Raw genomic sequence first — 27,574 nt, forward strand, 5'->3', positions numbered from 1 at the left:
CCTGCAGCGCCGCCGCCAGCAGCAGCGGCACGCGCCGGCCGAAGCGATCCGCCAGCAGCACAGCCGCCGCCGTGGCCGCGATCTTGATCAGCGTCACGCAGAAGAGCGCCGTGCGTTGCACGCGCACGCCGTGCTCGACAAACAGGCCGACGGCGAAGGAGGTGACGGTGCTGAAGCCGCAGTGCGGCACCAGAAACGTCAGCACGCCGGCCACGAGCAGCGCCCGCAGCGCCGGCCGGCGCGTGGGCGCGCGCAGCCACGCCGCACCGATTCCGCCGGCGTCCAGGTTGGTGAGCACTAGGTTCAGCTCGCTCTCGCTGTAGTAGTCGAGGCCACGCAACAGGCGCAAGCTGATCTCGGCCCCAACCTTATTGCCGGCGGCGGCCACGAAGCGCGGCGACTCGGGCAGTGCGAGGAGCAGCGCGGCGAATAGCGGCAGCAGCAGGCAGAGTCCGGCCACGGCCAGGTAGCGGCGCCCCATCAGCTCGGCCAGCAACAGACACAGCAGCACGCCGACGTCGAAGCAGGCGAGCGCAGCCACCAAGAAGCCGCCACGGCACTCGGCCACGCTGACCTCGGCCACGTATACGAGCACGAGCAGGATGGCTGCGCAGCTGACCAGGCCGGTCAGGATCTCGGCCGTGTAGGCCAGCCATGGGTCGGCCGAAAAGATGGGCAGCGTCCAGACGACGGCGTCGGCCAGGCAGGCGGCCAGCAACGGCCGTCGCCGACCGGCCAGGAGCAGCACGCCGCCAACCAGCGATCCCAGAAGGCAGCCTGCGGCACACGGCGCGGGTTATGTCGTCTCACGCGACGCACACTGCGAGTCCAGGGCTTGGGTTTTGGTCGCGAGGGTTTTATAACTGTAACAAGGTAAGTACAGATATGACTGGTTACGCGGTTTGGAATGACCACAATTTGAAACAAGGTCATAACTTTTTGCATGATGCAATGGGTCATCGATCACAGTGACAATCACCGCTGTCCAATGTAAAATAACATGTTTTATTGGCCGCTCATGGACTCACCAGTTCGGCTTGCGTGCGTAGCGTTTGATGCACAATCATTTGCCAAATTTGTGCCATTTGAAGGGAGTGTTTCACATTTGTATGGTGTTTTGAACTAAAATAACCATCTTGAAGATTATTTGGTGCAGTTCACAGCCCTGCCCTTCTTAAGACCTAAGCCCCTTTAGTTTCTGAGCTACACGCCCGCCAAGATATGCAGACCACTTTGGAGACTATTTTAAGGTCACCCAGGCATTCATGACGTCATAATCACGGCATTCAAATCTTGTTTTATTGGCCATGCGCGATGAAGGCTAATCAAAATATAATTGTCGAGCCGTTGATATCTGGCGTTTGTGAGCTTAATTCCCAAATGAAACGACCGTCAATTGGCTCTCAATTACTGTTGTATGAAGCACGATGACGTCGTCAAGTAATGGCGAATTGAGCAAAGTTTCGCTGAACAGAAAGATGTGCTGTCCATGGCACGCTTTTCCACCTAAAAACATACCAATAGTTATAAGTGAGTTTATTTCATCATATAGGATGCTTACTTCAATATTCTGAAGCGTGGAGCATTGCCTTTAAAGGATCACCGCCGAGTACCTGCCCACATGACGCATCGCATGGGAAGCGGCAGCAGCAACAGTGCAAGGACGTGCTGAGCCTTACGAGTGACAGCTCGGCCTCGATACTTAGGACCCGTGATCCTGGGGAGCTGCCAAGGCCCAGGGAGATACCCTTCACGTTAACTCAACTGACGACGCATCTGGTCAATATGCCAGTGCTTCGCTTGCAGGACTTAGATTGTTTGAATGCACACTGGCGCAATAGCTGCGCGGGTAAACTTGCTTCAAGCCCAGCGAGTTTATCGAGCGTCGCTTTCGCCCACAACGCCGACCGGCTGGCTCCCCACATTGTGCCGCAGCTCAGTACTGTTGACAAGGTCGCAGAAAGGAACAGATGTGCTTGCAGGCTGGCGAGGAATCAATACAAACTAGAATATCGGCCCTCTCGTAACTCTGCCATTGTGTTATTGATAGCAGGCGCAGCCAGGTGTTCCTCATCATCGTATGCCACATCGGCCGCCACCGGCGTGCGTCCCTGGCTTTGAGTGCCATCACATTGGTCAACAGCAGACAAGCGCCCGAACAGCGCGGCGCGAGTGCCCAGTTTTTCCGTATCCGCAGGGCGAACGCTGCGCTGCAGTCAACAGTGCTGGTCAGCCGACGCTCCATATTGCTACTCTGTCAATAGCGCGACGTGGATCGATTGTCCGCCGTCGGCCACCCAGAGGTCACGGCGCCGCATCACGCGCCTCCGCAGCCCGCGGCCCACCCGGCGTTCGCCTGAAGACCTGGACCGACTTTGCGCTGACACCGACAGCTTTCACGGCTTATCGGTAGTATCGCGAACGATAAAATCAGCGTTACGCTCCTACTACAAGTGCCCTGCGCGATTTGTGACGCCGTCGGACCTTTACAGCCGCACTTCAGGAGGGCGCAGCGCCGCCTCTGGCTCAAGGCGCCTGCTAGCGACGCGCGGACATCGCAGCAGCTGATTGGGTGTCCGCGACGCAGAAACGCCCTTGGCGATCCCTGGGGACGCCAGAACGTTGTAAAACGCGGCGAGAGCGGAGCGTTGCGCGACCAGACCCGATTGGGTTTGGGGAGGGGGCGGCGGGTTTCAATCAGCTCGGGACCAACGAGGGGCAATTGGCGGGGGAGCAGGTGATTTCCGGGCTTTGCACGCCATTTGGAGGTCGACCGCAAACCGGGCGCTGAGCAGCGACCCTTGACATTTCCACGGCTGATGGACCTGCCAACCACAAGAGCTGTCATCCGCCGCTATACGGAAATGTGTGACATGAGTGCTAAGATGGCTGCTAGCTTGGTTCCGTGGATTTGAACTCAAGTACTTCGGTCAGTGTTTGCAACTGCCTTAGCCTGCATTGGCTATGCAACTTCTTGGCGCTTCTGCCGACATGTTCCGCCTAATTCCGCGGGAAAGTTAATATGGAAAGTCTGGTGTGTGAGCTGTGAAGGAGAAACGTTCTGGAAAACTGCATGGGCTCGTCTAACGGGAGCTGCTTAACTAGGCTAACTTAACTGGGGCTGTCGACCTGGCAAGATAACCGTGTGCAAATGATTAGTAAAAGCATGAGCAGGCAGGCGATGCCCGGAAAATAAGTCAGCATACATTCGCCATGCGTGACACCTAGATGCATGCAGCAGCTGCATGTTAAGGATGTGTGTCCTTGATATGAGGGCTGTTCCCGGTCAGTTTATATCGAGTGTGTTTTTAAAATGCAATCCGGTACAGTTATATAACCAGCCATCTTCACAAATTCTTGACATATATATATATATATATATATATATATATATATATATATATATATTCTGAATCCACACCAGTTTTGCCACCTTGAATAACTAAGTACTGACATTGGATAGCGGCACCAAGTAACTGCAATCCAGCAGACAGCAAGGAGAGCCTGCGAAGGCAGATGGCTGGCAGAATCTGAACATCGTTGCAAACACCGGTGCAAGAATAAACTCATTCGCACTGAATAACCAGCCTGATTACTTTTATATGCACATGTCGTGCGCGGGAAAACGTTAACTGCGAAACTCCGTCGTTGAATCAGACGGCGTTTTAGAGCGTGAACCTCGCTCTGCAGAGCAATCGGGCTCAGTTAGCTGAGATCGTTGGCTATTTGGGTTGAAGCGCAGCGGTTGTTTTTGAGTTTGTCGTATTTATTCCCGAGTTATGCCGTACGGACCCTACAGCCACGTGTTGAACGCTGCCCACCGTACCTATGCCAGTCCACCTTTCTTCGTGTCTCGCATAATTCATCTCACGAAGCCGTATTTGTGCATATGCTCAGAACTGCAGGCGAGTGAAGTCAACTGACACATTACAATGTAATTGACCCAGTGCAAGACGTAGGTACCAGTTCAGTGTCGGGTAGTCACAGAGCCCGAAGATATACTTTACGGACGCTTTTGCACAACTACTTAGACATCGGGCATTTAGTGCATCATGCTTAACTTTTAAAATTATGGGTAGGATGGCAATAATGTGCGATGGCACGGTGTAGCACATAATCTTAAATTAGTGTCAAGAATACTTCATTTCTTGCATCTGACAATGCAATTTCAATAAGAAAACGCAACTTGAATAATTGCTCGGACTCTCATCCTCGTCTGGTGTGATAGCACGTACAGGTGCGTACGAAAACGATACTCCGAAGAGCGATTTCATTCTCACTACTAATACTTCGTCGAAATCATTCCGCAATAGGAAAAAGGCTGCTCAAAACAACAATTCAAAATTTTTAAGAACAACACAACAAAGGCATTTTATGAGAAACCGCCGTCGAGTCATTAGATCTCCAAACAAGCAAAGATAATTTCTGTTTGGATAGATAAGACAGTAATAGCCGTATTCCTCAGAGAAAAACCAGGAGAGTGGAATTATAGATGTGTTGATATTTCGGCAACATGCCTCTATAAAAAATAACAGAAAAAGTAGATACGTATGCTCTTATACGTAAGAATATATATATATATATATATATATATATATATATATATATATATATATATATATATATATATATATATATATATATATATATATGTTTGATTAAAAATAACTGCTGACTCAGTATTAACGGGCTTTTTGATGCATCGTTCTAGTTTCCGGGCCTTTGACTTTGCGTCATGGCTTAGATAAAAGATGGTTCTCACAAAATTACTCATATATTCATCACTCCTTCCATTCTAACGTTTCGAGATCTTATCTCATCTTCGGAGAAGACCAAATTGCAAAAGAAATAAGTTTTGAGTTTTAAAGGATGAAAAAAATTGTGCACTACTGTTGGAAAACATCTTTTAGTACGGAGAACATAAATGACGCACAACTAATTGAAGTAAGACGGATTGCTATTTTCATCTTCATACATGAAAGAAACACTCATAATGGGAACATCACAAAGACACAATGGGAACACTATTGTCCCATTGTGTCTTTGTGATGTTCCCATTATGAGTGTTTCTTACATGTATGAAGATGAAAATAGCAATCCGTCTTACTTCAATTAGTTGTGCGTCATTTATGTTCTCCGTACTAAAAGATGTTTTCCAACAGTAGTGCACAATTTTTTCATCCTTTAAAACTCAAAACTTATTTCTTGTGCAATTTAGTCTTCTCTGAAGATGAGATAAGATCTCGAAACGTTAGAATGGAAGGAGTGATGAATATATGAGTAATTTTGTGCGAACCATCTTTAATCTAAGCGATGACGCAAAGTCAAAGGCTCGGAAACTAGAACGATGCATCAAAAAGCTCGTTAATGCTGAGTCAGTAGTTATTTTTAATCAAACATGTATCAAAGATAGAATTCTGCCAAAATATTCCAACATATATATATATATATATATATATATATATATATATATATATGTGTGTGTGTGTATAAGCATAGCAGAAGTAAATACTTCTGCTATTCGTTTCCATAAAGACATGTTGCTGAAATATCAGTACATCTGTACCTCCATTCTATTGTTTTCTCCAAGCAATACGGCTACTACTACTGTATTATCTATGTAAATAATGGTCGTCGCACATGCACTTACTCGTTTTGTTGTTTGCATGTACGGTGATTCGAAGGTTTTCGCCAATGATATTTGTTTACTCGACGGCATACGCCATTTGAGCACACCACGTGTATGGAAAAAGCACATACATAAAGCGCAATACAAAAAGCACATCGCCAGATTGGCGGAAATGGAGTGCAAATATGGAATCCCTTTTCGCAGGCAATCGATCTGACACTGGACTGCGAACGCGCCGCGTGGACATGTGACCCACCAACGGCGAGCAGATGGTTCTGGCGCCGCTCGCCAGATGACAGCACGTGTTGCGGGTTGGCCGGCGACTGGTAGGCCATCATGAAGCCGGTCACGAGCATGGTGAGGCATCCGGTGCCGACCGCCAGCAGCTGCCGAACGACAGGCGGGCGGTTAGCGCAACGGCGAGCCGATCAGCAGCTGCAGACACAGCAGCGAGAAGGTCAACAGCTGCAGACACAATAGCGAGCCGGTCAGCAGCTGCAGACACAGCAGCGAGAAGGTCAGCAGCTGCAGACACAACAGCGAGCCGGTCAGCAGCTGCAGACACAACAGCATGGCCGATCAGCAGCTGTAGACAGCAGCAGGGCGCTCAGCAGTTGTGGACACGGCAGCAGTCATCAGCAGCTGCAGATACGATATTAAGTCGGCCGACAGCTGCACACCTCTCCTGAGCGACTACGCGCCGCACGGGGCTGTTGGCCGCGCAGGACCTCGCGGCGGCTGCGCCTCGCAGTGACCACGTCCCTTCGTCGAACGCCCGTCGGCGTCCCGGGCGACGTCGCGCGTTCGACCTGCGAGGGCCCATCAGCAAGCTCCATCAGAGGCGTCGCTGCTCGCCGGTTGAAAAATGAAACCCGACGCACGGGAAGCTCCGCGCTCGTCTTGGCAATTGCGATCACGCAGCTCCAGCTGGGGCGCGGGGCGATTTTGGGCAACACGTGTGATACGTTTGTGAGATTTCGTGGCCGTTATATTGAGGACATCGATCGCCGACACTTGGCCGCCGTCTGCTGAGCTACAATAAATATGAGTTATGGTCGTGTTTTTTTAGCGGTTATGGTCATTGCTTTCCTGAACATGGACAACCAGATGACAGATGACAGAAATAGATGACACAGTGCAGCAACGCCTCTGCAAACATTGCTATATAAGCCTGTATGTCACTTGTGTGGTTTTTCCAAGATAGCGCATCATCCGCACATAAATAATGTGCAACGCGTTTGTACAGCATTGATGTACACGGCGCTGCACATGATCCCTGCTCGGATTGAGATTCGAGGACCTTATTCCTTCTTTGAATGCATAAACATCTATCTTTTCAACAGGCGAAAATGTCTTCCTTTGAAGGCGTCTAGCCCACCCGGCGTTAAATGCCGATTCCTGCGCACGTTAAGCGGGGCGGGCGGACGAGCGCGTGGAACCCGCGGACGAATGCTCCGCTGTGGGGGCTGGTGTTCACCACAGCCGTACATACCGGCCGTTCCTCCAGCGCAGCCGGCGGCGAGATGGGCGCCTGCCACTGAGGAACAGCTACCGGTTCGTGGCTCAGCAACTGTCCTCATGTGAACCGGTTGGTTGGCTGGCTTGGGCTTGGCTTGGGTGACGGTTGGGTTGGGTTTCAGCTGTTTCGTCGCGTTCAATCCAGCCACCGGCTTGGGTCCGGACTGCATAATCTTATAAAACGTGAATGGTGTTGCTCAGCAACCGGGAAACATTAAGTGTTGAGAAAACAAATCCTGAACACCAGAACGTGTCAGCAATGGGAAGGGTGGCTCCACGAGAGCCTTAAAAGCTGTTACGTGTTGCACCATCATCACTGAACATTGTGCCAAAAATTGTGCAAGTTTTGCTCTTCCTTAATTGGATGTTTAGGCGCCTGTGTACCACGCAAACTGAGTTCATATGGCTAACGTGCTGTCCTTACGTGACCCCGTTAGTGACACTTCGCTGGGATGTTAGCTGATGTCACTTGTCGGCGTCTTTCAACATCGATTTGATGACTGGATGTGGGGTCATTCAACCAGTCGTGGCTGATTTGTTTCTGACACCGTCAACACTCGGTTGGACCAAGCCTGATATGTTTTAAGTTGTTCTGCTTGGTATGGTAATCAATGAGGTACAACCGCATTGTGCCTGTCTGGAATGTTGATCGAAGTGCGCGTCGTCGACGATGATCGACGCGAAAGTCTGCAGTCAGCAACCTTATGCAACCCCTATCGCGCGGTGTCCGGTTGGGTCAGTGAAGCGAGTGATGAGGCGTGTAAGCGAACATGATCTTGATCGGTTTACCAGATTGTTGCCATTACCACGAATGTGGATGACTGTGTCAGAACTCAGCTGGACTCTGAGCAGGCACAAGAGAGCAAGGAAATATCCCCTACACGCCGACAGGACGCAGCAGCTAAGGCGTAACTACTAACTCTTACTGAAAGCAGGCGTTTCAATCAATTCACCACATGGCCTCAATGTGACCCCTACAAGTATACTGTGCAATTTCAGTTCAGTTCGAAACCGGCTGGGGCGCCAAAAGCGACCTGCCTCCGAGTTTCTGCAAGTAGTTCCGAAGCTCCATGTATGGCTCTTCCAATATTTAGCAGTAGCCATCACGTGATTACGTTAGCACAGACTGGAGTGGAGACGTTCAGATAATAGATCAGGTCACGGAATTATGACGTCATGATATCAATTGCGACGTACAGGCCTCAATAATTCATCGATTCCTTGCTGAGATTGACTAGGGCTATTGATTGCCGTAGGGACATGTCCAATGTTTTTATGAGATCTTGACATGGCGAGAATGCCCCTGTGACCGTCCAGGAGAATGCTTCTATGGCCATTGGCGAGAATGCTCCTGTGACCATCCAGGAGAATGCTTCTATGGCCATTGGTGAGAATGCTCCTGTGACCATCCAGGAGAATGCTTCTACGGCCATTGGCGAGAATGCTCCTGTGACCATCCAGGAGAATGCTTCTATGGCAATTGGCGAGAATGCTTCTATGACCATCCAACGTACGCGGTTGGCAAAATAATCCAAGCAATGCAAGATCGCCGCAAGCTATCTTAAAGGGCGCACCAAGTTATGACCGCATGATGTAAGTGGCCCGTCAGAAAATCAGCAGAATGTAACAATGATGTCGTATCCATCTGCGTACAACGTTTGTAAAAATACTACTGGAAGCAGTACACGACACCTGCATTTTCTTAAGTTATTGTCGATTGTGCAAAGTCAAAGATGTAAAGCCCTTATGCCATACACGGCAATGCAGGGGGTTGTGCAATTTCCTTTACGGCTGATGTGAGGCCAAGTAAGTGAGCCAAGTAGTAATGGAACACAACAAATGGCAATATAATGGAAAAACATGAAACTTGCAAGCGATATATTCTATTTGCGTAACACAGGAGTCCGGTGATCGACCATTGCAAAAATTCAGTAAGTCACGGCAGCTTCGGAAGGTTCTCGGCCGTTGGTCAATTTGTGGTTTCAAGATCACGGGTCAGCTGACCCCTCACTCACGGAACACCTCGGGGGTCGGTGAGCGACCCCGCGACGGCGGTCGGTGAGATGTACCGTCCAAAACACCATGGCACCACGGTCAATGATCATGCCACCGCAATCATGCCATCCCAGTGCAGTAGTGCAGGTCATGCTGCATCGTGTTTCATTACGCCGTTTACGTCGTCTGTTTCTGTCATTACGTCGTCTGTTTCTGTGTCGCAGTCCGGGGACCCCAGGCAGTCATACAGCGAACAGGAGCATGCAAATTGGTCCTGACAGATGTGAATTCTGACCACTTTTATCGCCAACCTTTTATCTCTTTTACCACAAGGTGTTGTGACCCGACCTGCCCGGTGACAGCGCCGTTACACAAGCAGACAATGCATCTCGCGCGTATTTTGCGTGTCAGGCATGAGTTAATGATGACAAGCAGAATCTCGTCACTTTGCAACTTTAAGACTTCCAAAAAAATCTTGTCGGTTTTCGTTGTTGGCAATTGTGCTCGAAAATTGAGCATTTGTATCTAGCTGTCGAGACCTGACAAAAAATGTTCCTGTTCCATGGAAGATCTTTCGGGGTTTTCTAGGTGAGCCATCTATTAAATGCTAACGGATTCTTATCTGTGCTTCTTTCCAAATACGCACGTACGGCAAGCCTGCGCCCCAACAATGATCGGGAACATTTATTTTCGGTCAATTGGATGGGATGCGCAACAGGTCATGGCCGAATGTTTTATTTTTTGGGCCCTTTTTAGCTGAAAAATGAAAGTCAACTCTCAGCTTTTCGAGAATAGAAGTAAAGAACTTGTGTAAAGACGTGAAAGCTTTCCACTTTGATCTGGAATTTGTCTGCTATATAGCTGGTGGAGCTAGTGACGTTCGCAGAAAGTAATCCTGTGTGACGCGGTCCTGTCGTTCTTGCCATGTCGCGCTGTTGGGCTGGGTCACAGGAACCACGGCGCCGACTGGGGCATTTAGTGCTGGCGTATGGGAACGAAGTCGGGCAAAACAAAACGGGTCAAATACTAGTCAAGAGCTAGGGACATGTTAAGTAGCGTGGCAAGCATTTGTAACATTTTCCTCCCCCTTACGAAAAGCCTCAGTGCGCCCCTGCCACTTTCAAGTTTTTAAGGACTGACCGTTGAATTAATATAACAAAACAGTACTATCATCTTTTATGACGAATTTGCCGCATGGCCCATGTGCCAGATTGTGGACTGAAAATGATCGAGGACTGACCACCGGCTCCCAGGACTGACCGGCTGCGACCCTGGAGCCGTGCATTCAACCCGCGGACTCGATTACGCACCAGTCAGTGGTCTCCACCGAGCGGTCTTATGCGCCATGCTCAACTTAGGTCCAACGCCTTAGCTGTGACCAGTGACGTCACCATGCCGATACAGTGAGTGGCGAATAAGAAGAGCGATCAGCGGTGCCACCGCCATGCCGAAGCCGGAAACAGAAAACAATGCTGCTGAGGGCTTCGGACATTGCAGCCCACTAGCTAAGTGCACGCAACGCAGGCTGTTAGAAAAGCCTGGCGACTTTTTATATATATATATCCAATTTGACTGGTAGCTATTTGGGTTGCTTACGACACGTCTTTGTTATATTGGTGATGAGCACTTATCCCCCCCCCCCCAGGATTTTGTAGCATTGGAAATGGTATTAAAATATAATGGGTAAATAACGTTGCCGATACATTTTTTCATGTAGCATTCACGACCTGAGGGAATTTGTGTTTGTGAAATGGGGCTATCGGGCTGGCCTGTCCGTCTTATCTTCCGTTGAATGTCCAGCCAATGGGCACGTCTTAAGCACTCCGCTGCCCTGGCAGGCCAAGGATTGATCTATTTTCGCTAATGACAATATGCAGTTCTGGGTCGTTTGCATATCTTCCAAACTCCTTTACATAGACGTCATGTATTTACGGGACAGCTCCACAATTGTATGAGGTTCTATTCTGAAGTTATAAGAAAAAACGACAATTAAAATAGGATTTTGAATATCATTCGGTGCAGTTCACAGCCCTCCCTTCTTAAGAACTAAATCCCTCTAGCTTCTGAGCTACACGCTCACGAAAATGTGCAGACTATTTTTCAGGGTTATTGTGTGCAGACTATTTCGATGTACAGACTATTTCAGGGCATCCAGACACACATAGCGCGGTAGCAATGTCAATCAAATCCCGAAAACCCTTTAGCCATGCGGCTTTCATTGCCAAGACGAATATTATTGTTGAGCCGTGCAGACCTGGCGCCCGTGAGCACGATTTTCAAATACAGCGGACGTCATCTGGCCCTCATTCCGTGTTGAGCAAACTATGCAAGTTGCAATCAATAATTACGTTTTGTGCTACATAATATAAGTTTGACATCACTGTTAGTTATTACGGAAATAACGCTTGCAGACAATATTTTAAGAAAAACACCATAACCAAGTATGCGAATGCAATGAAATATCTTAAACCCACAAATAGATATGCAAGAACACTAAGAGAAATGACTAAAACAAAAGTGCGTGACCTTTGGCTCATAGAACACTTTCAGCACCGCACACTGACATTTCTCAGCGAGTTAATTACTGCAAGTGAGCGCTAGAGTGGCAATTTCGCACGGATAAATTGGCAGCACCTAAACGTGCTACAAATATTCCATAATGCATTCATACAATCGCAAGCTCAAGAACATAATTACAAACTGGGAAAATTTTGCTGTCTTGTGCAGCCTTTTCCACTCAACGGTCTACCAACAGGTCTGAGCGAGCTTACCTCAAGGTACATGATGCTTGCTTCAACATTTTCAAATGTGGAGCTCCCCTTGTAGGCCCTCATTTGCGACAGCGTGTAGCCTACCATTATAGCAGCATTAGTGACATTGGTCATCAGGACACTGATGGCATTTGTCTGAAGTGGAGGCAAACATGCGGGCTCTGGATGGCGAGGCCAGCGTTTGCAAAAGAGCATTGCATGGTGCACGGCTGAATTATATAGATCATCTTCAGCTGCCGCTGTCATGATGCATAAGCTGGATGGCAGTCACACACCCTGTTGGAAATTTGCGCGATAAGACGACCAGTCCTCCACAGCCAGTGTTATCATGCAGGTGCAGTATCTCCTTCAGTGCAATGCTGATTGGCGCATTCTTATGGCTATGGGATCCATCCTTTGCGCCACCGTGCCAGTGGGTGTTACATATTTGGAACACGGTGCGAGATTGGAGGAGGTGTGAGTCATTTGCACATTCAAGCATGTAGGCCTTCAACTCAAACAACATGACCTTCGATGGCATCGGCCAAGATCTGTTTTGGCATCTGAAGCGACAACAAACACTGCGAACAGGTTCCTTTATTTTTTCTGGGCTGGCCGCCGAGCCCCTGGACCGAGAACCCCTGCCGTTTTCCACACCCTTAACGAGCACTTAAGACTAAATGACCAGAAATTGAGGCCATTTTTTGGTCAAGGGATTAGACTAAATCCTCGGACCAGTAAGATAGCTTGGACGGTACGAGAAGAGCAAGGTGATGCGGTCGCCAGTCACGAACTACCATCATGTAGATGATGCAATAGCCCGAGGGTCTTCATCCTTGCGCCGTTGCGAACCGTACAGATAGCTCTGATCAAGGTATTGAAATCTGGTAATTTGGCAGAGGTTTACCAACGAAGCATTCGCACGCCCATTGACAAATCCTATTGCTTGAAAATCGGCTGGTTGTTTGTCTGACCAGGCTTGGCAACTTCAGCAAACAAATCAGTTAGTTTGTGTGATATACCCTGTTAGTCGAAATATTGTGACCGTGCATATTTTGGGTGCATCTTAGTCACAGTCAGCTTGAATGCACGCCAGTAAAGTTTTCACGAGCTACACTACCACCGGCTTCGTCGAGGCGTTTACTCCTCGAGCCCACTTAAGAAAAAAATACATTGGCTTTTCCCCGGTCTACTGCTAACGCACCCGCTGATCGGATAGTTCTGAGATCTTTCAGTGTTTTGTAGGTGGCACATTGGCCTACATCGTGCCGTTGGTGTCACGTCTTCACCTGATCCGTTCCGGGAAATGTGATGAAATGTGGAAATGTGGAAATGTGACCGTAAAAACGGCTGGAACGGCCGGACCCGTGGTTCACGTGCCAGTGCATCGGACAGCCCAAACACAGCGACCTACACCTTGCCTGCACGAGTGTCCGTTTTCCGCTGTTCTCTTGTCGGTACGACCCCGAGTCGTGGAATTATGACGGAGGTCTTGATCTCTAATATGCAGCTCTCTCACAATTTAAGAGTGTTATGCTTGTCAGATTAATATAATTGGAAGAGCTCTATTTTGTTCCAATTGCGCCGTTGCAGGGAAATTCGGCTTGACCAATGCGTTTGTGTGTTTTTTCAGCGGTGCAACTTTAAGGAAGCTGTCCTTTTTTGCTACTGTAAATTGTACAAAGTTGTGACCACACGCATGCTCGCATTATGCTGACCACGCAACATAGGTCTTATATAACGAGAAATTGTTTCTTAATTCAGTGTTCTCCGAAGGCATTCATACCTGACATAGAGGTTCCAAATACTGGGATACCACTTAGCTGACATCTTACCTCAGCGTAGGTGAATCGTCTTTACACAGCCGTCACATAGCACGTTGACACACAAGGAACCGCGACCATTACGACATCATAGGTCAGGTAGTGGCCTTACTGACACACAAATCTGGTAAACACGCATTCCCCAAAAATGTATTTCCGTGCAACTCGGGCGGTTGCGGCCGTAGCTGAGGCAGCGAAAATGACGCGCTTCTCGGTCACGGTGGGCCATAGGTGACTTCATGTTAGGACATAGGGGCAAACAGTCAATACCATTTTAATGTCATCTTAAAGGTGTCTCCTTTCTCCCTTCAGCCTGTCGGAACCAGCCAAGTGTCCAACGAGCACTTTTTCAAAAAAAAGTGTACTTTTGTGGCGTGGCGATGCGTTGGGACCACAATACATTCTCAAGACACTCGAACCAAGCTCTATGTGTAAAAGACCAAACGACGTGTGAGCAAATGTGCTGAAACGCGCTGCTTGAAATTAACCGAGAAATAAATTCCGAGCCGTGTAACTCATGCTATCCATAGCACGTTGCATCGACGAAATCATTTCAATGGAGTCGGATTCGTAGCATAAGAACGGATGGGGCAGACGATGTTCTCACAATTTTAGCGTGGCCAGGTATCCCGGCAAATGTCGGTTCGAGTCTTATCTAGCCCTGAAATTCTTGAAAATTTCTGTAGAAGTGGCCATAACTCGCACAGTGCAACTCAACTCTTATAAGGCCTCATCTGAAGACAATTATGAGAAGCCTGTAAACTGCTGGAGGTCAGTTGCCATCCACAAAGTATTAACAGAAACAACAGAACACAAGCTTCCTTTGACACGAACCGTAATATGATTGTCAGTTTCCAGAAGAAATAAAAACAAATAAACAGTCGATATCCAGCCGTTCTTTGGGCGGTACAATCGCATTCTTCCAGTTGAAGTTACTTGGCCACTAATGCCGAAAAATGGAAGGCTCGAACAACAGACCAACAATATTCTTTTTTAAATGAACTTTTCGATTGAAGCATGGAACATCTGTCTGAGCGTGCACGCCACGCGAAACTTGCTGAGTTTTCAAACATTATCCAAACCCTGCGACACCATTCCAACGGACGCCCGTGTTTTGAAGCAGGCAAGACTTGCAAAACGTCCGCGGGACTGACATCCCCGGGGATTGAACGACACGAGGAGATCCTTCTCGTGTCGCTCAATTCCCGCGGATGTCCCGCGCTGGGCTCACTTGGCTAGTCGCCAGCTGGCCTTTTGCACCAGTCTTAACGCCACAAATAGGCACTTCCTGGGGAGGTCAGTGCAGCGCGACTGCCTGGGGCGAGTTCCTTTTGACCTATGCTACCACAGGATCTAGTCACTGGATAGAAGGCACTTCAATGGCAATCGTTACTTTGTTATTCAATGGCAATTATCATTACAATCGTTACAATCGTTATTTATTGGCAATCACGATTACAATCGTTGCAATCGTTACGCAATGACAACCAGAACACATTAAGATGCATGAAACCTATCCTGATGTCGCTTTATCTTTATGACCTGAATTAGCATCAGGAACGCATGCAATTCGCCATTTGACAATTCTAAACCAGTGGAGGGCCTCCTAGAATGGTTCAGAACGCACAAAAGCCACAAGAGTGCTATACACTTCCACAAGACCATCTCAGGAAATTCGAATGCTGGAGATGTGAGACCGACCGCCTGCCACTGACTAGCGTATTCGAAATATTTCGCCTGATCTCGACAACGGTTGGCTATAAAGCACGGCACGCGGCTCAAGCGACGACACCTCTCCACATCAACATGTGTTAACTATCGCATTGATGATCGTGGCCCCTAGAAACGTTTACCATCAGCCATTATGTCGAGTGCTTACGTCAGCACTGCATTGTTTCAAAGTTAGAGTTAATTCAGGAGTTTCACTTTGATCCTGCATTGTTTTACTTAGTTGGTTCACATCATTGACAGACCGTAAAGGCGACAACCTCTTTCGGCTAGCAGCTGGGTTAACACTTCCGGCTCACGTCTCATTAAACTCCTGCAATTTCAAGCGAAGTCAAACTAATCACTCCATCTGCGCGCATTACATCCGTTTGCGGCCACTGGGGATAAAAACACGGCCTATCTCTCATTGCCCCTGTCCGCAGCTCGCAGCGCCCTCGATCGCGCAGTCTCCAACGTCACCGTCTCTCACTACGCCACACGAGCTGCACCGTCAAGCGAAGCCGCCGCGTGCCGATAACGGGGCGGCTCGCCGGGCGGCGCGGAGCCCATGCGGAGCCCGGCAGAGTCGGCGGAGCCCATGCGAAGCCGTACGGAGCCGGCGGAGCCGGAGCGGCCCGCTTACGAGTCGTCTCGCTCCGGCTCCCAGACCTGCAGCGGCGCGCGGTGTCGCTCACTTTCGTTCGGGTCGCGGTGCGCTGGCGCCGTACGCGACGCGTCACGGACCCAGCGCCGCTGCGGGTCTCGCTGGACTGCCGCGAAATCGGCCACCAGCGCCGTGGCCGCGGTGCTGGCCTCGTCCCGGATGCATTGGTGGCAGGGTCGGTGCGGGCTGGATGTTGTCGATGTAAACACTTAAAACTTTCGCGTTGCGGGCTGCTGCGTCTGTTTCCGCTGCCAACAGCTATCAAACTCCGGCGTTGTAGGTTCTCGTAGCCGAGGTAACTTACCTGGCATTGCAACCAGTTCAGTAACTGAGGCCGCCGGGAATACGAATGGCCTTCATGAATACGGATTAGAGCCACACTCCTACGTAAACCTGGCTTTTCAAACATCTGAGTAAACTCTCATTACCGAAATGTGGTTCGGAGACCAGGGTGCGAAGAACATGCTGTTGTCTGTCACGCAATATTAAGCTTACGCTGATGTAGAGCACACAACTCGCGCTAATGAATTACAGCTAGCTGGATAAAGCCTGATGACAACGGCCAAGGCCGGCATATTATAGTGACTACTCGAGTTGTCTGGTGAGGAGAAACACGCTAGTGCTTACGGCTGAATGGTTTGAGCCTGAAGGGCAGCACAATATCTTTGTGGCAACAGTTGCTAGCGCCTTTCTTTTTCCAATTTTTAGCCTAGCCTAACATGGCCTAACTTACACTGATGTTCTACCCGCAGTAGACATTTGTACCAACTCTTCCTAATGCATTGATGTCAAGTAGTACATCAGTGGGTCACACAACATTGTCATGCTGAATCTATGACGTGTATTGTGTTTTTGTGATGGATGAGGCTAGCAAAATATTTCGCCTCAGCGAAAGCAAAAACGCCTTCCCATGTTCTCTTTGTAGATGCCGCGGACTGCATGATCATCACATATGTAGCCGTCATGACGTCACATAACGTCACATCTAAACAATGCAGTACATCGCAGCAGTCACCGTCAATAACCACACAGTAGACTGCTGCCAATCTGCAGATCGTGCTGCACAGCCCAACGCCTGCAGTGCTCGCCACACTCTTTCCCGGATGTCCGCTTTGACCAGACATTCGGCTACACAATTCCGGTGACACCAAAAATCCTGAAAGCGGCACGGTTATCAACGGCGACGTGAGCGAGCGTGACGCACAACCGTCCTGACAGTCTAACAAGATCTGTCTCTGCTAAACGGCCATCGCACGTATACCCAGTCACCGGGCCCGAGCTCCACGTCAAGCCGGCAAACAAGGTGGGCTGTCTCGCCGTCGAGCCTCCGCCGCTCGATCGCTTCGCGAGGAGGGCTGGGCGTGGGGAGGGGGGCGCGCGACTCACCTGGGGACGGATTTTCCAGCGTCGCGACGTGCCGAGCGGCACGGCCACGGACGTCCACGAGGTGCGGAGCGTGCTGAGGGTGCCGTCGCCGGTGGATGGGCCGCTGCGCTCCGTGTCGCCGGCAGAGCCGGGCTGGCTGCGAAGCTCCTCGAGCACGGTCGAAGCGCGGTGTCGGTGCAGCGACGGCTGGCGACTGGGACCGCCGCCGTCACGCGCGCCAGGGCCCGGCGTGCTCGGCCGCGACAGCGTCACGTGCGGCGTCAGCGTCACCTCGCCGTGCAGCTCGAACTGTGGCTGCGGCAGATGGATGCCGCGCCGCGACACGTCGTGCGTCGACAGGTCGGGGATGGAGCGGCTGACGGCGCCCACGGCCGAGTCGTCGCCGAGCGCCGGCAGCCGGCTGATGTCGTGGATGGAGAGCCGCGTCGCCGAGCGCGGCCGCAGCGCGCCCGCGTCCGCCGTGCTCGCCTCATCGCGCAGCGCGTCGCCGTGCGAGCGCGTGCTGCGCGTGCTACCGGTGCTGCGCGTGCTGCCGCGCTTGCGCTGCAGGCTGCGTGCGCGCCGGCTGGGCTGCAGGTCCTGCAGCACGGCCCACTCGGAGATGCGCGCGCTCATGGCGCGCCACCAGGAGCGCACCTGTTGTCCAACATCGTCGCGCCTTAGCGCCGCACCGCGTCGGTCACTCGCGTGGGCGTCCGGAGCAGCGTCCGGCGGTGGCGGCGGCAGCTCGGCGACTAGGGCGGCCAGCGTGGAGCTGGGTCAGCGGCGCAGCGGCAGATGGCCGCCGCGCCTCCGTCTGCCGGTCACAACGGTGCCCGCCGCGCCACTGCCGCGCGGCCGCGCGCCGGTTTCGCCGCCTGTTACGGCCGACGAGCGTGGAGCCTATTACCGCCGCCGCTCACTGAGTTAGTGTGTCAGCGACGCCGCGCGGGCGCCGCCGCTGTCGCTGCCGCCGCCGTCGTCGCCGCCGCCGCCGTCGCCGCGGCGGCGACCACAGCTGCCGTGCGCCTCGACCGCAGACCAGACAGTTCGCCTCAGGTCTGCGAGTCCGTGCAGCGGTCGCGGCCGGCCACGCCGGCCATTTGGCTCGAGAACAGTCCCATTTATAACGATCTGTGGGCCTAATGAGCGCGGCCGAGCTGCCGCGGCTCCGGTGGCGGCCTTTTAGCTGCGCCAGCTCGGCAGCACGTTTGTCTCCTGGCGGCCACCTGTGCGGGAGGGGGAGGGGGGCGTGACGGCGCCAGCAGAGTACGCCGGCGACGAAAGCGAGCTGGCGTTCCGGTCCAGTTAACACGGGGAAATCGGCCCCGAACCGCAGCGGTCGACCTGTGGGCGTCCGCATCCCGGTGCGAACCGCCTCTCGGGACTCCCCACCTCCCGCCTCCCCGGGACTCCCCACCTCCCCGCCTCCTCAGAAACGCCCTTCCGTCCACGCTCTGTAATGATGTGCACGTGAGGCCCCCCTGCGCCCTGCGGGCAAATCCGATCCCGTGGATTCGCCCGATTTTATGGCCAGCCGTACCCGGGCCTACACAATTGCCTGTCGACGCTGGGTCGCCAGCCTCGGCTCCCTCCTCCGCCGGCGGTGCGACACGGCCTCCGTTCCGCGGCGGGGTGCCGCGGCGGACCCCCGCCACGACGCGTCGCCCGCTTCCGCGGGTTCCGCGGCGCGTGGCGGCGCAGCGAGGCGGCTCCGCTGGTGGTCCGCACGTGCGCGGCGGGCCGGGGACGGGTGGACGGGCCGTAGGCCGCCTCCTACGCGTCAGTTTGTTATCTCACCGTCAGCGGCCAGCCATAAAATCCGGCAACCCCGGCGATCGAAGGAGGCGGGCGCCAGCTGCCCGCGTCCCACGCACACCGGCTGGCGAAATCTGACTGCGTGTTGCCAGAATGCATGGGTGACGGAGCAAGCGACAATGGGATGGAGCCCAGGTGAGCGCCCACCGCGCCGTCCGCCCGTCCGCGGACACATTTTCTAAATCACAGGGCGAGGATCTGCAGGAAATATGCTGTGAACGAGATTAATGGCACGTGAAAATGGCGAATGACTGTCGCACTCGTTGCAGAATTTCACTACTGACTGTTCTCCCATGTTTTGACGCAGTGAGACGCGGAAATGGCGTACCAATTACACGCTAATTGGATGTGTTCTGCTGATTCCTCTCCCATGTCGGATTGCAGTCAGTCTGTGCTAAAACGGGGAAAGCAGATATCTGCCAAGGATTTCGGCCGGTCGCTTCGTTCCTTTGCCACCAACCGAGGGGCATAAGGCAAGCGGTGGGGAAGTCACGCGTGAGGGTAGATATATGAATTACCGCGATACTAAGCAGCTGCCGGTCCAGGCACGTCGTAGGTATGCCCCGTGCTAGCATGCAATTCTCACACGGAGGTCCATTACACAAAATTGGGGATTCCGGGTGATGCGTGAGGCAGATCTGTAAGGTGATTTTCTTAGCAATGACTGGGTTTTCGTATGTGAAAACAGGTGATCACTTGTTGATTCTGACGTGAATGAAGATGGCTCACATGAAGGCACACTTGCGGTATTCAGATGCAAGCATAAGGACATTTATTATAAACAAACATTACTGCTTAGAGATTTTATGGACTTGAGAACGGCCTTGACCAATGCGCCATAACGGCTGTGAGGTATACTTTTGGAGCACAACTAAGCCCCCATACCAGTTAATTTTTTCTGCACGACAAAAGCTTGACCAATGCGCCATAACGGCTGTGAGATATACTTTTGAAGCACAACTAAGCCCCCATACCAGTTGATTTTTTCTACAGTACAAAAGCAGAAGTCACAAAACGCAACCTACATTTCTCGGAAACCGGGATACATTTGATAGTTCAGGGCTTCGACCTCACATTTGTCAGCCAGTCGTACTCTTTTGCAAGTTAAGCACTTCCACGATTGCTTTGCGCAGCACGTGCGTGCCGATTTCACAGCTGGTTTCACGAGTCCTTGTCTGGAGCTGGTCGTCTGTCGTGCTCATCAGGCGCCTGGTGAACATGTTTCCCGCTGGTCTGCCCCCACTCGCCCTCTGTGAGGCGGTGTCGGGGTACAGGGAGGGTTCGTACGACGCAGGATGACACATGGTGACGCACGTTGGCTCTCCAGCAGCTCTAGCACCTCAGCTCTCGTTCAGTGTACACATTCAAGCGTATTATCAAACGTCATCGTTGACTCAAGCGGATAAAACTAAAATCAACTGCGCAGTGTAGATAAACGCACCGCTTACACATCACTAAACCGTGTCAATGCTTTCCGACGCACACGAGTGCAGGTAATGGCCCGGGAATGGTCATTGCCACATTTGCCTAAGTCGGCCCAGAAGAAAAAAAAACACCAAGGGGCCTAAACAAAAAGGGGTTACATTTTACGAGGTCGGCGCAGAGAATGACATCAAGAGGCCTAAACAAATAAAGCATTAATAAAGCCTTAGAAACCCTGCTGTCGTATTATCAGGATTACTACACAAAACATTTGCCTGTTTCTGAATGCTCTGAGAACAGTCGCCAAAAAGCAAATAATTCCAGATTCATAGCTTATTCAGCCGACAAGAGTAGTCTTCGTCAAGCAAAGAATAGAGCTAGAATACATTTAAAAGCGCTTTATATGGTAAAAAGCGATAGCGCCCCGATAGTCTGGCATTGTGAGTTCTTACGATGAAAGTGACCGACATTTGGTACAGTGAGTGCCTCGTCTAAACAAAAATATCGAGCAATCAATCGTTTCAGTTTAACACAGAAATACTGAACGTTCCAGGTGTGCTCATAGCAATGGGTGGTCATGAGCACCGCTAGAAGTGGTGAATACTTTCGGTCAACTTGTATCATTGCTTAATGTTTTCCTTCAACCGTCTCTTTCCAAGTCTAATAAAAGTATGAAACGTGAATCCCTGTCTTCATAAGAACCCACAATATTTCGAGCAATGTCGTTTTTAATGCGCGTAGGAGTTTAAGCACAAGTGCACTGCAAGCTCAAAGGCGGTAATCTCGTGTGGAACCGGCCCCACCTGTTTACGCCTTGCCATCATATGCATGTTGGTAGCAGCCACTTCTGTCATCACATCACCCGCGCCGTGCAGCAATAAGAGAAAAAAACAAGAGCAGCGTCGTTACTAAGCATCCTTTTGCGGCTACACATCAACACCAAAACCAGGTGTGAATCGCTCCAAGAATCAAAGCTTTTGCCGTATTACGTAGCCAATCGCGCACAGATCTGATTGACACGATGTGCAATGATGTATTCACTAAATTTCAGAAATTTTTAAGATATGAATAGGCCTAACGTGCCCACATTCGTGAACAAGTATAAACAATACGGGTTTTAAGGTCAAGAATCGCCAGCATAGATTTGCTCACGGCTCGTTGCTTCGTACTTATGGTCGCAGCGACTACAAGCATCCTCAGCGTACAGTGGACAGTCGGTAAAATGGTATTTTCGGAGGGAATGTACGTAGCAGTGGCAGCGACGGAACAGGGGACAGCTCGCGGAATTCCTACGGTCGTTGGTGTTCGGCGCCATTGGGATATGATTCAAGCAATACTGTTCCGTACAGGGACCGTTATTTCAAGGTCGTTAGTGGTATTATCACTAACACCAACTTGGTTGGTTTTCGTTGCGACTGTGCGTTGCCAGATACAGCAGTAATAACAGCACATAGGACCAGATGCGGCATATTGGGAAAGGGTGCTTTTCGATCCGGAGGCCGGGAAAGCAGTCCTTATGGGGCGATAACTGACCCGAAGCGTTCACATCATGCCTTTCAAAGCTTCGTTTCACTGGATCGGGACTGATCTGTAAATGGAATGCACGCTGTTGTATTAAGCCACATATTAAGGAAATCAAACACCAAAAACGAGGGGTCAACTGAAAAAGGCGGCATGTGCAGCGACACCACTGGATCGGGAACAAAGCATGCGAGAATCGTCTTCTGAATGTGTGATCGATCAGAGAGGTGACTAAACCACTTACCAGCACACTAATAGGAACGAGAAAAGCTGATTGAGTATATTGATTTCATAGCTGTTTCTTTTTGCATTTTAACTGCGTGATTTGCCTCAGTGGTAAGGACGGATGGGGGGGGGGGGGGGCGCGAGTGAAAGGAATATGCCTCCAAAGGTAGTGAAACCATTATTTGTCCCCTCCCCGCGTAAAAGCGGCCCAAAGTATGCTGGTATGTGCGTGCTACGCCATACTTGCAACAATCAATTGCGTAGGTTTCTCGTTTTGCTACTGTTGGGGCAGTCAACTGTGTCAACAGCCAAAGTATGCCCGCGGCTTCGATGGCTGCGGGTCTAACATGAGTAGTTCATTCCTCGCGGAGGGTTAACCCGTTATCATATTAACATTTCAAGACGTGACTAAGCCGCTATTCTGTTGACTTGGGCCCACAGTGACTTGTCATGATAGCAACTTCTTTGTGACATCAAGCCTTCCCGTCTCAGGTTGGTCTCCTCCCTCTACACAGCGTTCCATGTGCGACACAGCGACCTAAGCCCAAGCCACCACCACGCGGTCTTGCGTTATTGATAGAAAGATAGAGCGATATATCACAGCGTCTTTTTAAATAGCATTCTACCAGAGCGGTTCGTCCCCCCCACCCCCAAAAAAGTCTAGATCCGTTTCTGCTCAGCCGTATGCCTATGGCAGCAGATAACATGTGAGCTCGTCACTTGAGTGGTGTAATATCACGTAATCTGCACTAAGGCAGGTAATATGTTAGAGTCGAGATCTTGATTCCTGCTTCATCCAGAATCTCTATCGATGAATTTGCGTCACTAAAATGCACCAAACAACCTCTGCTCTGGATGTAAAAAGTTCCTCACACAAATGCGTCGCTTAAATTTGGTTAGGAGCAGCTTAAAATGTATTTACAATAATGTCACACTAAAGGTGCGAAAAGCAAGACGTCATGTGCTGGATTTATGTTACGCAGCACATGATGCGGATATTTATTTCATCCTCTTCGGGCCAAAATCGTCTTTGCGTTCGTGTGACATGTCGTGATTGTTAGCTCTTGAAATAAGTACAATCTCTTTCAAGAAACGTAGTGATTGCTAAGGCCTTACGTGAACAAGTTGGCGCCCTCCACGTTGTCATTGAAGGTGTGTATGTATGAGGTTGTGCCTGGAGAACTTTCCGAAAATAAACAAGGAGTCTTACAGGGTTTTGACAGCACATACGCAGCTTTCCCTTTCGTCTGAGTGCGTTGGATTGCTGCTTTTGGCTCGGCTGGCATTACCAGTTTGTATGGCCCGCGCTGTGGTAGGCACCCAGCGTCCCGTGCGCCCTAACTCCCTTCACACGGTTTGTCACCTTCACTTACGTCACTTACTTCACTCACTTCACTTACTTACCCTGCGCGTGTGCTTCAGGCCCCAAGCTCTCAAGAATTAAGCAAGCTAGAGTTATGCAAAACACGGCATTGAAAGGCTCCCGTCAAACTGCAACAAAAAGCGTGTGTAAACAATAGGCTAATTCAATCCTGACAGACCAAACCCTCTTGCTATCTTAAGAGCTATGCATGCCGTGGCTATGCAGAAGACAGGGTTAAATAGGTCATATAAAGCTTTGTTAGACCGGCACTAGTGGTAACGGCACATGTGGCCTGTAATGTCATTTTGTACCGTGAGGTCAAAATGGTGAATGTAATTGCCGAATAGCCTGACGAGCCGCATCAAGGACTAAAAAACAGGCAATGCGAAGGACATGGTTAGAAAGACCTTCTCAAGCGAAAGGATGTGTCATTCAGCTTTAAATCGTTTGACACTCAAACCTGTTGTATCTGGTCACAAAGGTCAGATTTTGACCTGACTTTGCCTTGAATATCCTGACCTCGCCAAATCCACCAACGTGATAGCAACACACTTCCGTGTAATATAAATGGGGAGAGGAGCCTAAAAACCCCTTTGGGGCGCATTTTCTAAGATAAGTAAGCGTTATTTTTGCTCTTGAGCACAATATCAGCGACATAACGTAGAAAAATGAACCAAGGGCCATGAACGATGATCGGAATTCACATTTTTACAAGATATGTGATGGTGATGTCAACTCAGTAAACTTAACAGTCAGCTCGATGCTCAGAATTTTTCGGAAGTGATCCCAGAAAAAACCTTAGGTTAGTCTTAGGTCTCCTCGTGAGGTCAAGGTCAGGTGGTTGCGACTGGAACTGACACCGTCTTACGCGAATCGTGGTTCAGAAGAGGTCTCACGCATATAAATCAAATAATTTGTGTGCGGCGTGGAGCTCCCAGGCAAGTTCAATTACCGGCACAATTCCACCTGGGAGATACACCTCACTGGATGTTGCATGGTTCCAAGAGAACAAGCTTGGCTAAGCTTGGGACATAATTGCTTTGGTCGAAGTGGAAACGTCCGGGTCGCATGTAAGTAGGGGCTCTGTTGCCGAGTAATCCAGTGATGCAGGCTGCTGAGAGAAGCGAACGGAAGACTAACGCACTCGAGTCTTCGCTACCTTTGCAGGAACAGCCTCATCAAAAATTCCAGCGTGCCGTTAGCGCTAAGCCTTCGACACACAAAGCCCTTTCAACTCTCACCCGGCACAAGCCGGCGACGAGCGCGCGCCTTCACCGTCCGCGAGGCACGGCGTGGCGTGGCCGCGGGCGCACCGCTCGTCCGACGCCGGGCGACGATCGGGGTCACATCAGGCCCGCCCGCCACGGCCCCCGGGGCGGCCGCGCCAGCGACCTCCCCGGTCAATTACGGGGCGAGGTCGGCCGCGGCCAGCGACGGGCGGCGCGCGCCGGCCGACCGGTAGAGCGGAACGAGGTTTGCGCTGCTCTCCGTCGCCCCGGAGGCGTGCGAGACGGCTGCCATCGCGCTGCAACGAGCACTGGAATGGTGCACCCGCTCTCTGGGGCGGCTGGCACAGCTGGCCACGCGCTGGTGAGCGGCGCTGGCCTTTTGCCAGTACGTACACAGGCGAGCAAGCCGTGAAACAGAAGACGACGGGTGTCAAGTGAGGTGAGGTTGCACCATTGATCCAAGCGAGGAAGTCCTTGAGCTCTTAAAATTTCGGCATTGTGAGTTTGGAATCCCTACACTGACAATAATCGACTTGCAGTATGCCGGGGAGGTGGAGGTTACAGGACACCATCAAGCACACGGTGGTCACGTTGTCCATGCGCGACGTGATAAACTGTGCTAATGGTCACTCGTGTTTGAACAGCCCAATGAATTCGTGCACAGTTGATCCTAGTTCCAAAACATGACGACATTCGCTCACACTTAACAACGGGCTCGCGTACTTAGCTGTCTGCTACGTGGCAAACTTCGTCCAATTGTTCACGCAAAATGCGTCATGATCATTTCATATGCCAAGATGCGCATAGGTACGCAGTCATGAGCATCTTATCTATACGTCTTCTGTATCTGTAGTCTGTACGTCTTAGCTGTACGTCTGTTATCTGATTGCGCGCCCTCACCAGCTCCCAGAGCTGCCATAGTTGAGCTCCCTTGAACTTCACACACCTGTCCAACACAGTGGGCCATCTGCTCAAGACGCCTCGCTGTCGGACCTCAGAAGGCATCTTTACAGGTGTCTGAACGGCCGGACTGGCGCCGCTATCTCTCGCAGGCCGCGCGCTGGTCCGATCCGGGCCCGCCGGCCGTCCGGCCCGCTTCATAACGGGCTTCTGAACGCCGCCCACCGGCGACTAACTGCCCTGATTGCCTCGCACCGCAGCAAGCGCAAACAGCTGACCGCGCAAACGGCTGACCGCGCTGCAAACGCCGCGCGTACTTGCTACCCCGTTCGTCTGGGTGATCATACGCTTGGCACGACGCGTTTCGCGAGCGGGTGGAGACAGCTCTCGTCGGACGGCTGCGACGGGAATGTCGTTTCTCCGTCAGGTGGATACCGTGTGCCGCGTGAGAGCCAGAGGATAGTTGGCTGCGGCCGGTCTCTCTCTCTCTCTCTCTCTCCTTCTCTCCTCTCTCTCTCTCTCTCCTCTCTCTCTCTCTCTCTCCTCTCTCTCCCTCACTCTCTCTCTCTCTCCTCTCTCCTCTCTCTCTCTCGCTTCCTCTCTCTCTCTCTCGTCTCTCTCTATCTCTCTCTCTCTCTTCCCTCTCTCTCTTCCCCTCTCTCTCTCTCTCCTCCTCTCCATCTTCCTTCCTTCTTTCTTCCTCCTTTCCCTCTCCTTCTCGCCTCTCTTCCCTTCTCCTTCCTCTCTTCTTTCCTTCCTTCCCCCCTTCCTTCTCCCTTCCTTCCTTCTTCTTCTCTCCCTCCCTTCCCTTCCTTCCTTCCGTCCTTCCCTTCCTTCCTTTCCTTCCTTCCTTCTCCCTTCCTTCCTTCCTTCTTCCTTCCCCTCTCCTTCCTCCTCTTCCTCCCTATTACCCGCTCCCTCCCCCTACTCCGTCCCTCCCGATGATCTATGTTTACCTGCCTCACTTCTCTTGCTGTCACTCTCCTCCCTTCCGTCTCCCTCCATCCCCTGAACTCACAACGCCCGCAGACAACCGTTCAACGCCGGTCTCCCCATTCCCACAGCCCCTCCACCAGCCTCCCTGCGGCGCATTGGGTGCCTGCGCCGTCAGCTGGCGACGAGGCCGGAGAGGGGATCCGCGCTGGGCGGAGGTTCACCGCGCTCGCAAAAACCGCGCCAGTGGCCATCAAACCCTTTCGGACGCCGCTACTCACTACCCCGCCCAATCGGAGCCGTACCCCTAGAGAGGCACCGGTCGGGCGGGTGCGGCCGCAGCGAATCAGACGTGCTGTCAGGCCGCGCTGCCGCCCTGTTCTCGGTGGGCCGTCGCGGCAGACGCAGCCAATATAAGCCACACTTGTCGGCCATCCATCACACAAGGTGGCACGGGCTGCCGGCACATGGCAGCGGCGGTGTCGATATCGGCGCTATCGCCAGCTTCGGATCGTGAACGCGTGTTCAGCGCGAGCAGCCAGTGGCCCTCCTCGACGGCCTGATGACGGCTGAACTTGAGCTGACTCCAGTTGTTACGCGATTTTTGGACCGACCGGTACCTCGCTCTCAATCGAATACGAAATGCTGTTCCTTATACGCCAGTGTGATGCGTTTAGTGGCCTCATTTAACTGAGAGAAAATGCGTCTTACT

General features: G+C 51.4%; 1 protein-coding gene across 1 annotated transcript; it reads right to left on the reverse strand.

Annotated features, from left to right (window-relative positions):
* Nucleotides 1–93: 93 nt before the first annotated feature.
* Nucleotides 94–18,087, reverse strand: LOC119110053 (solute carrier family 2, facilitated glucose transporter member 6). Its single transcript, XM_037233797.1, has 4 exons — nt 17,473–18,087; nt 5,886–6,015; nt 241–777; nt 94–170 (listed from the first exon to the last, which is right to left on the reverse strand). Exons 1-4 carry the CDS (start codon nt 18,085–18,087, stop codon nt 94–96), a joined length of 1,359 nt encoding a protein of 452 aa, XP_037089692.1.
* Between the last annotated feature and the right edge of the window lie 9,487 nt (nt 18,088–27,574).

The sequence above is a fragment of the Pollicipes pollicipes genome, unplaced genomic scaffold (genome assembly GCF_011947565.3).
Source record: "Pollicipes pollicipes isolate AB1234 unplaced genomic scaffold, Ppol_2.1 Scaffold_7231;HRSCAF=8579_pilon_pilon_pilon, whole genome shotgun sequence".
NCBI lineage: Eukaryota > Metazoa > Arthropoda > Thecostraca > Pollicipedomorpha > Pollicipedidae > Pollicipes > Pollicipes pollicipes.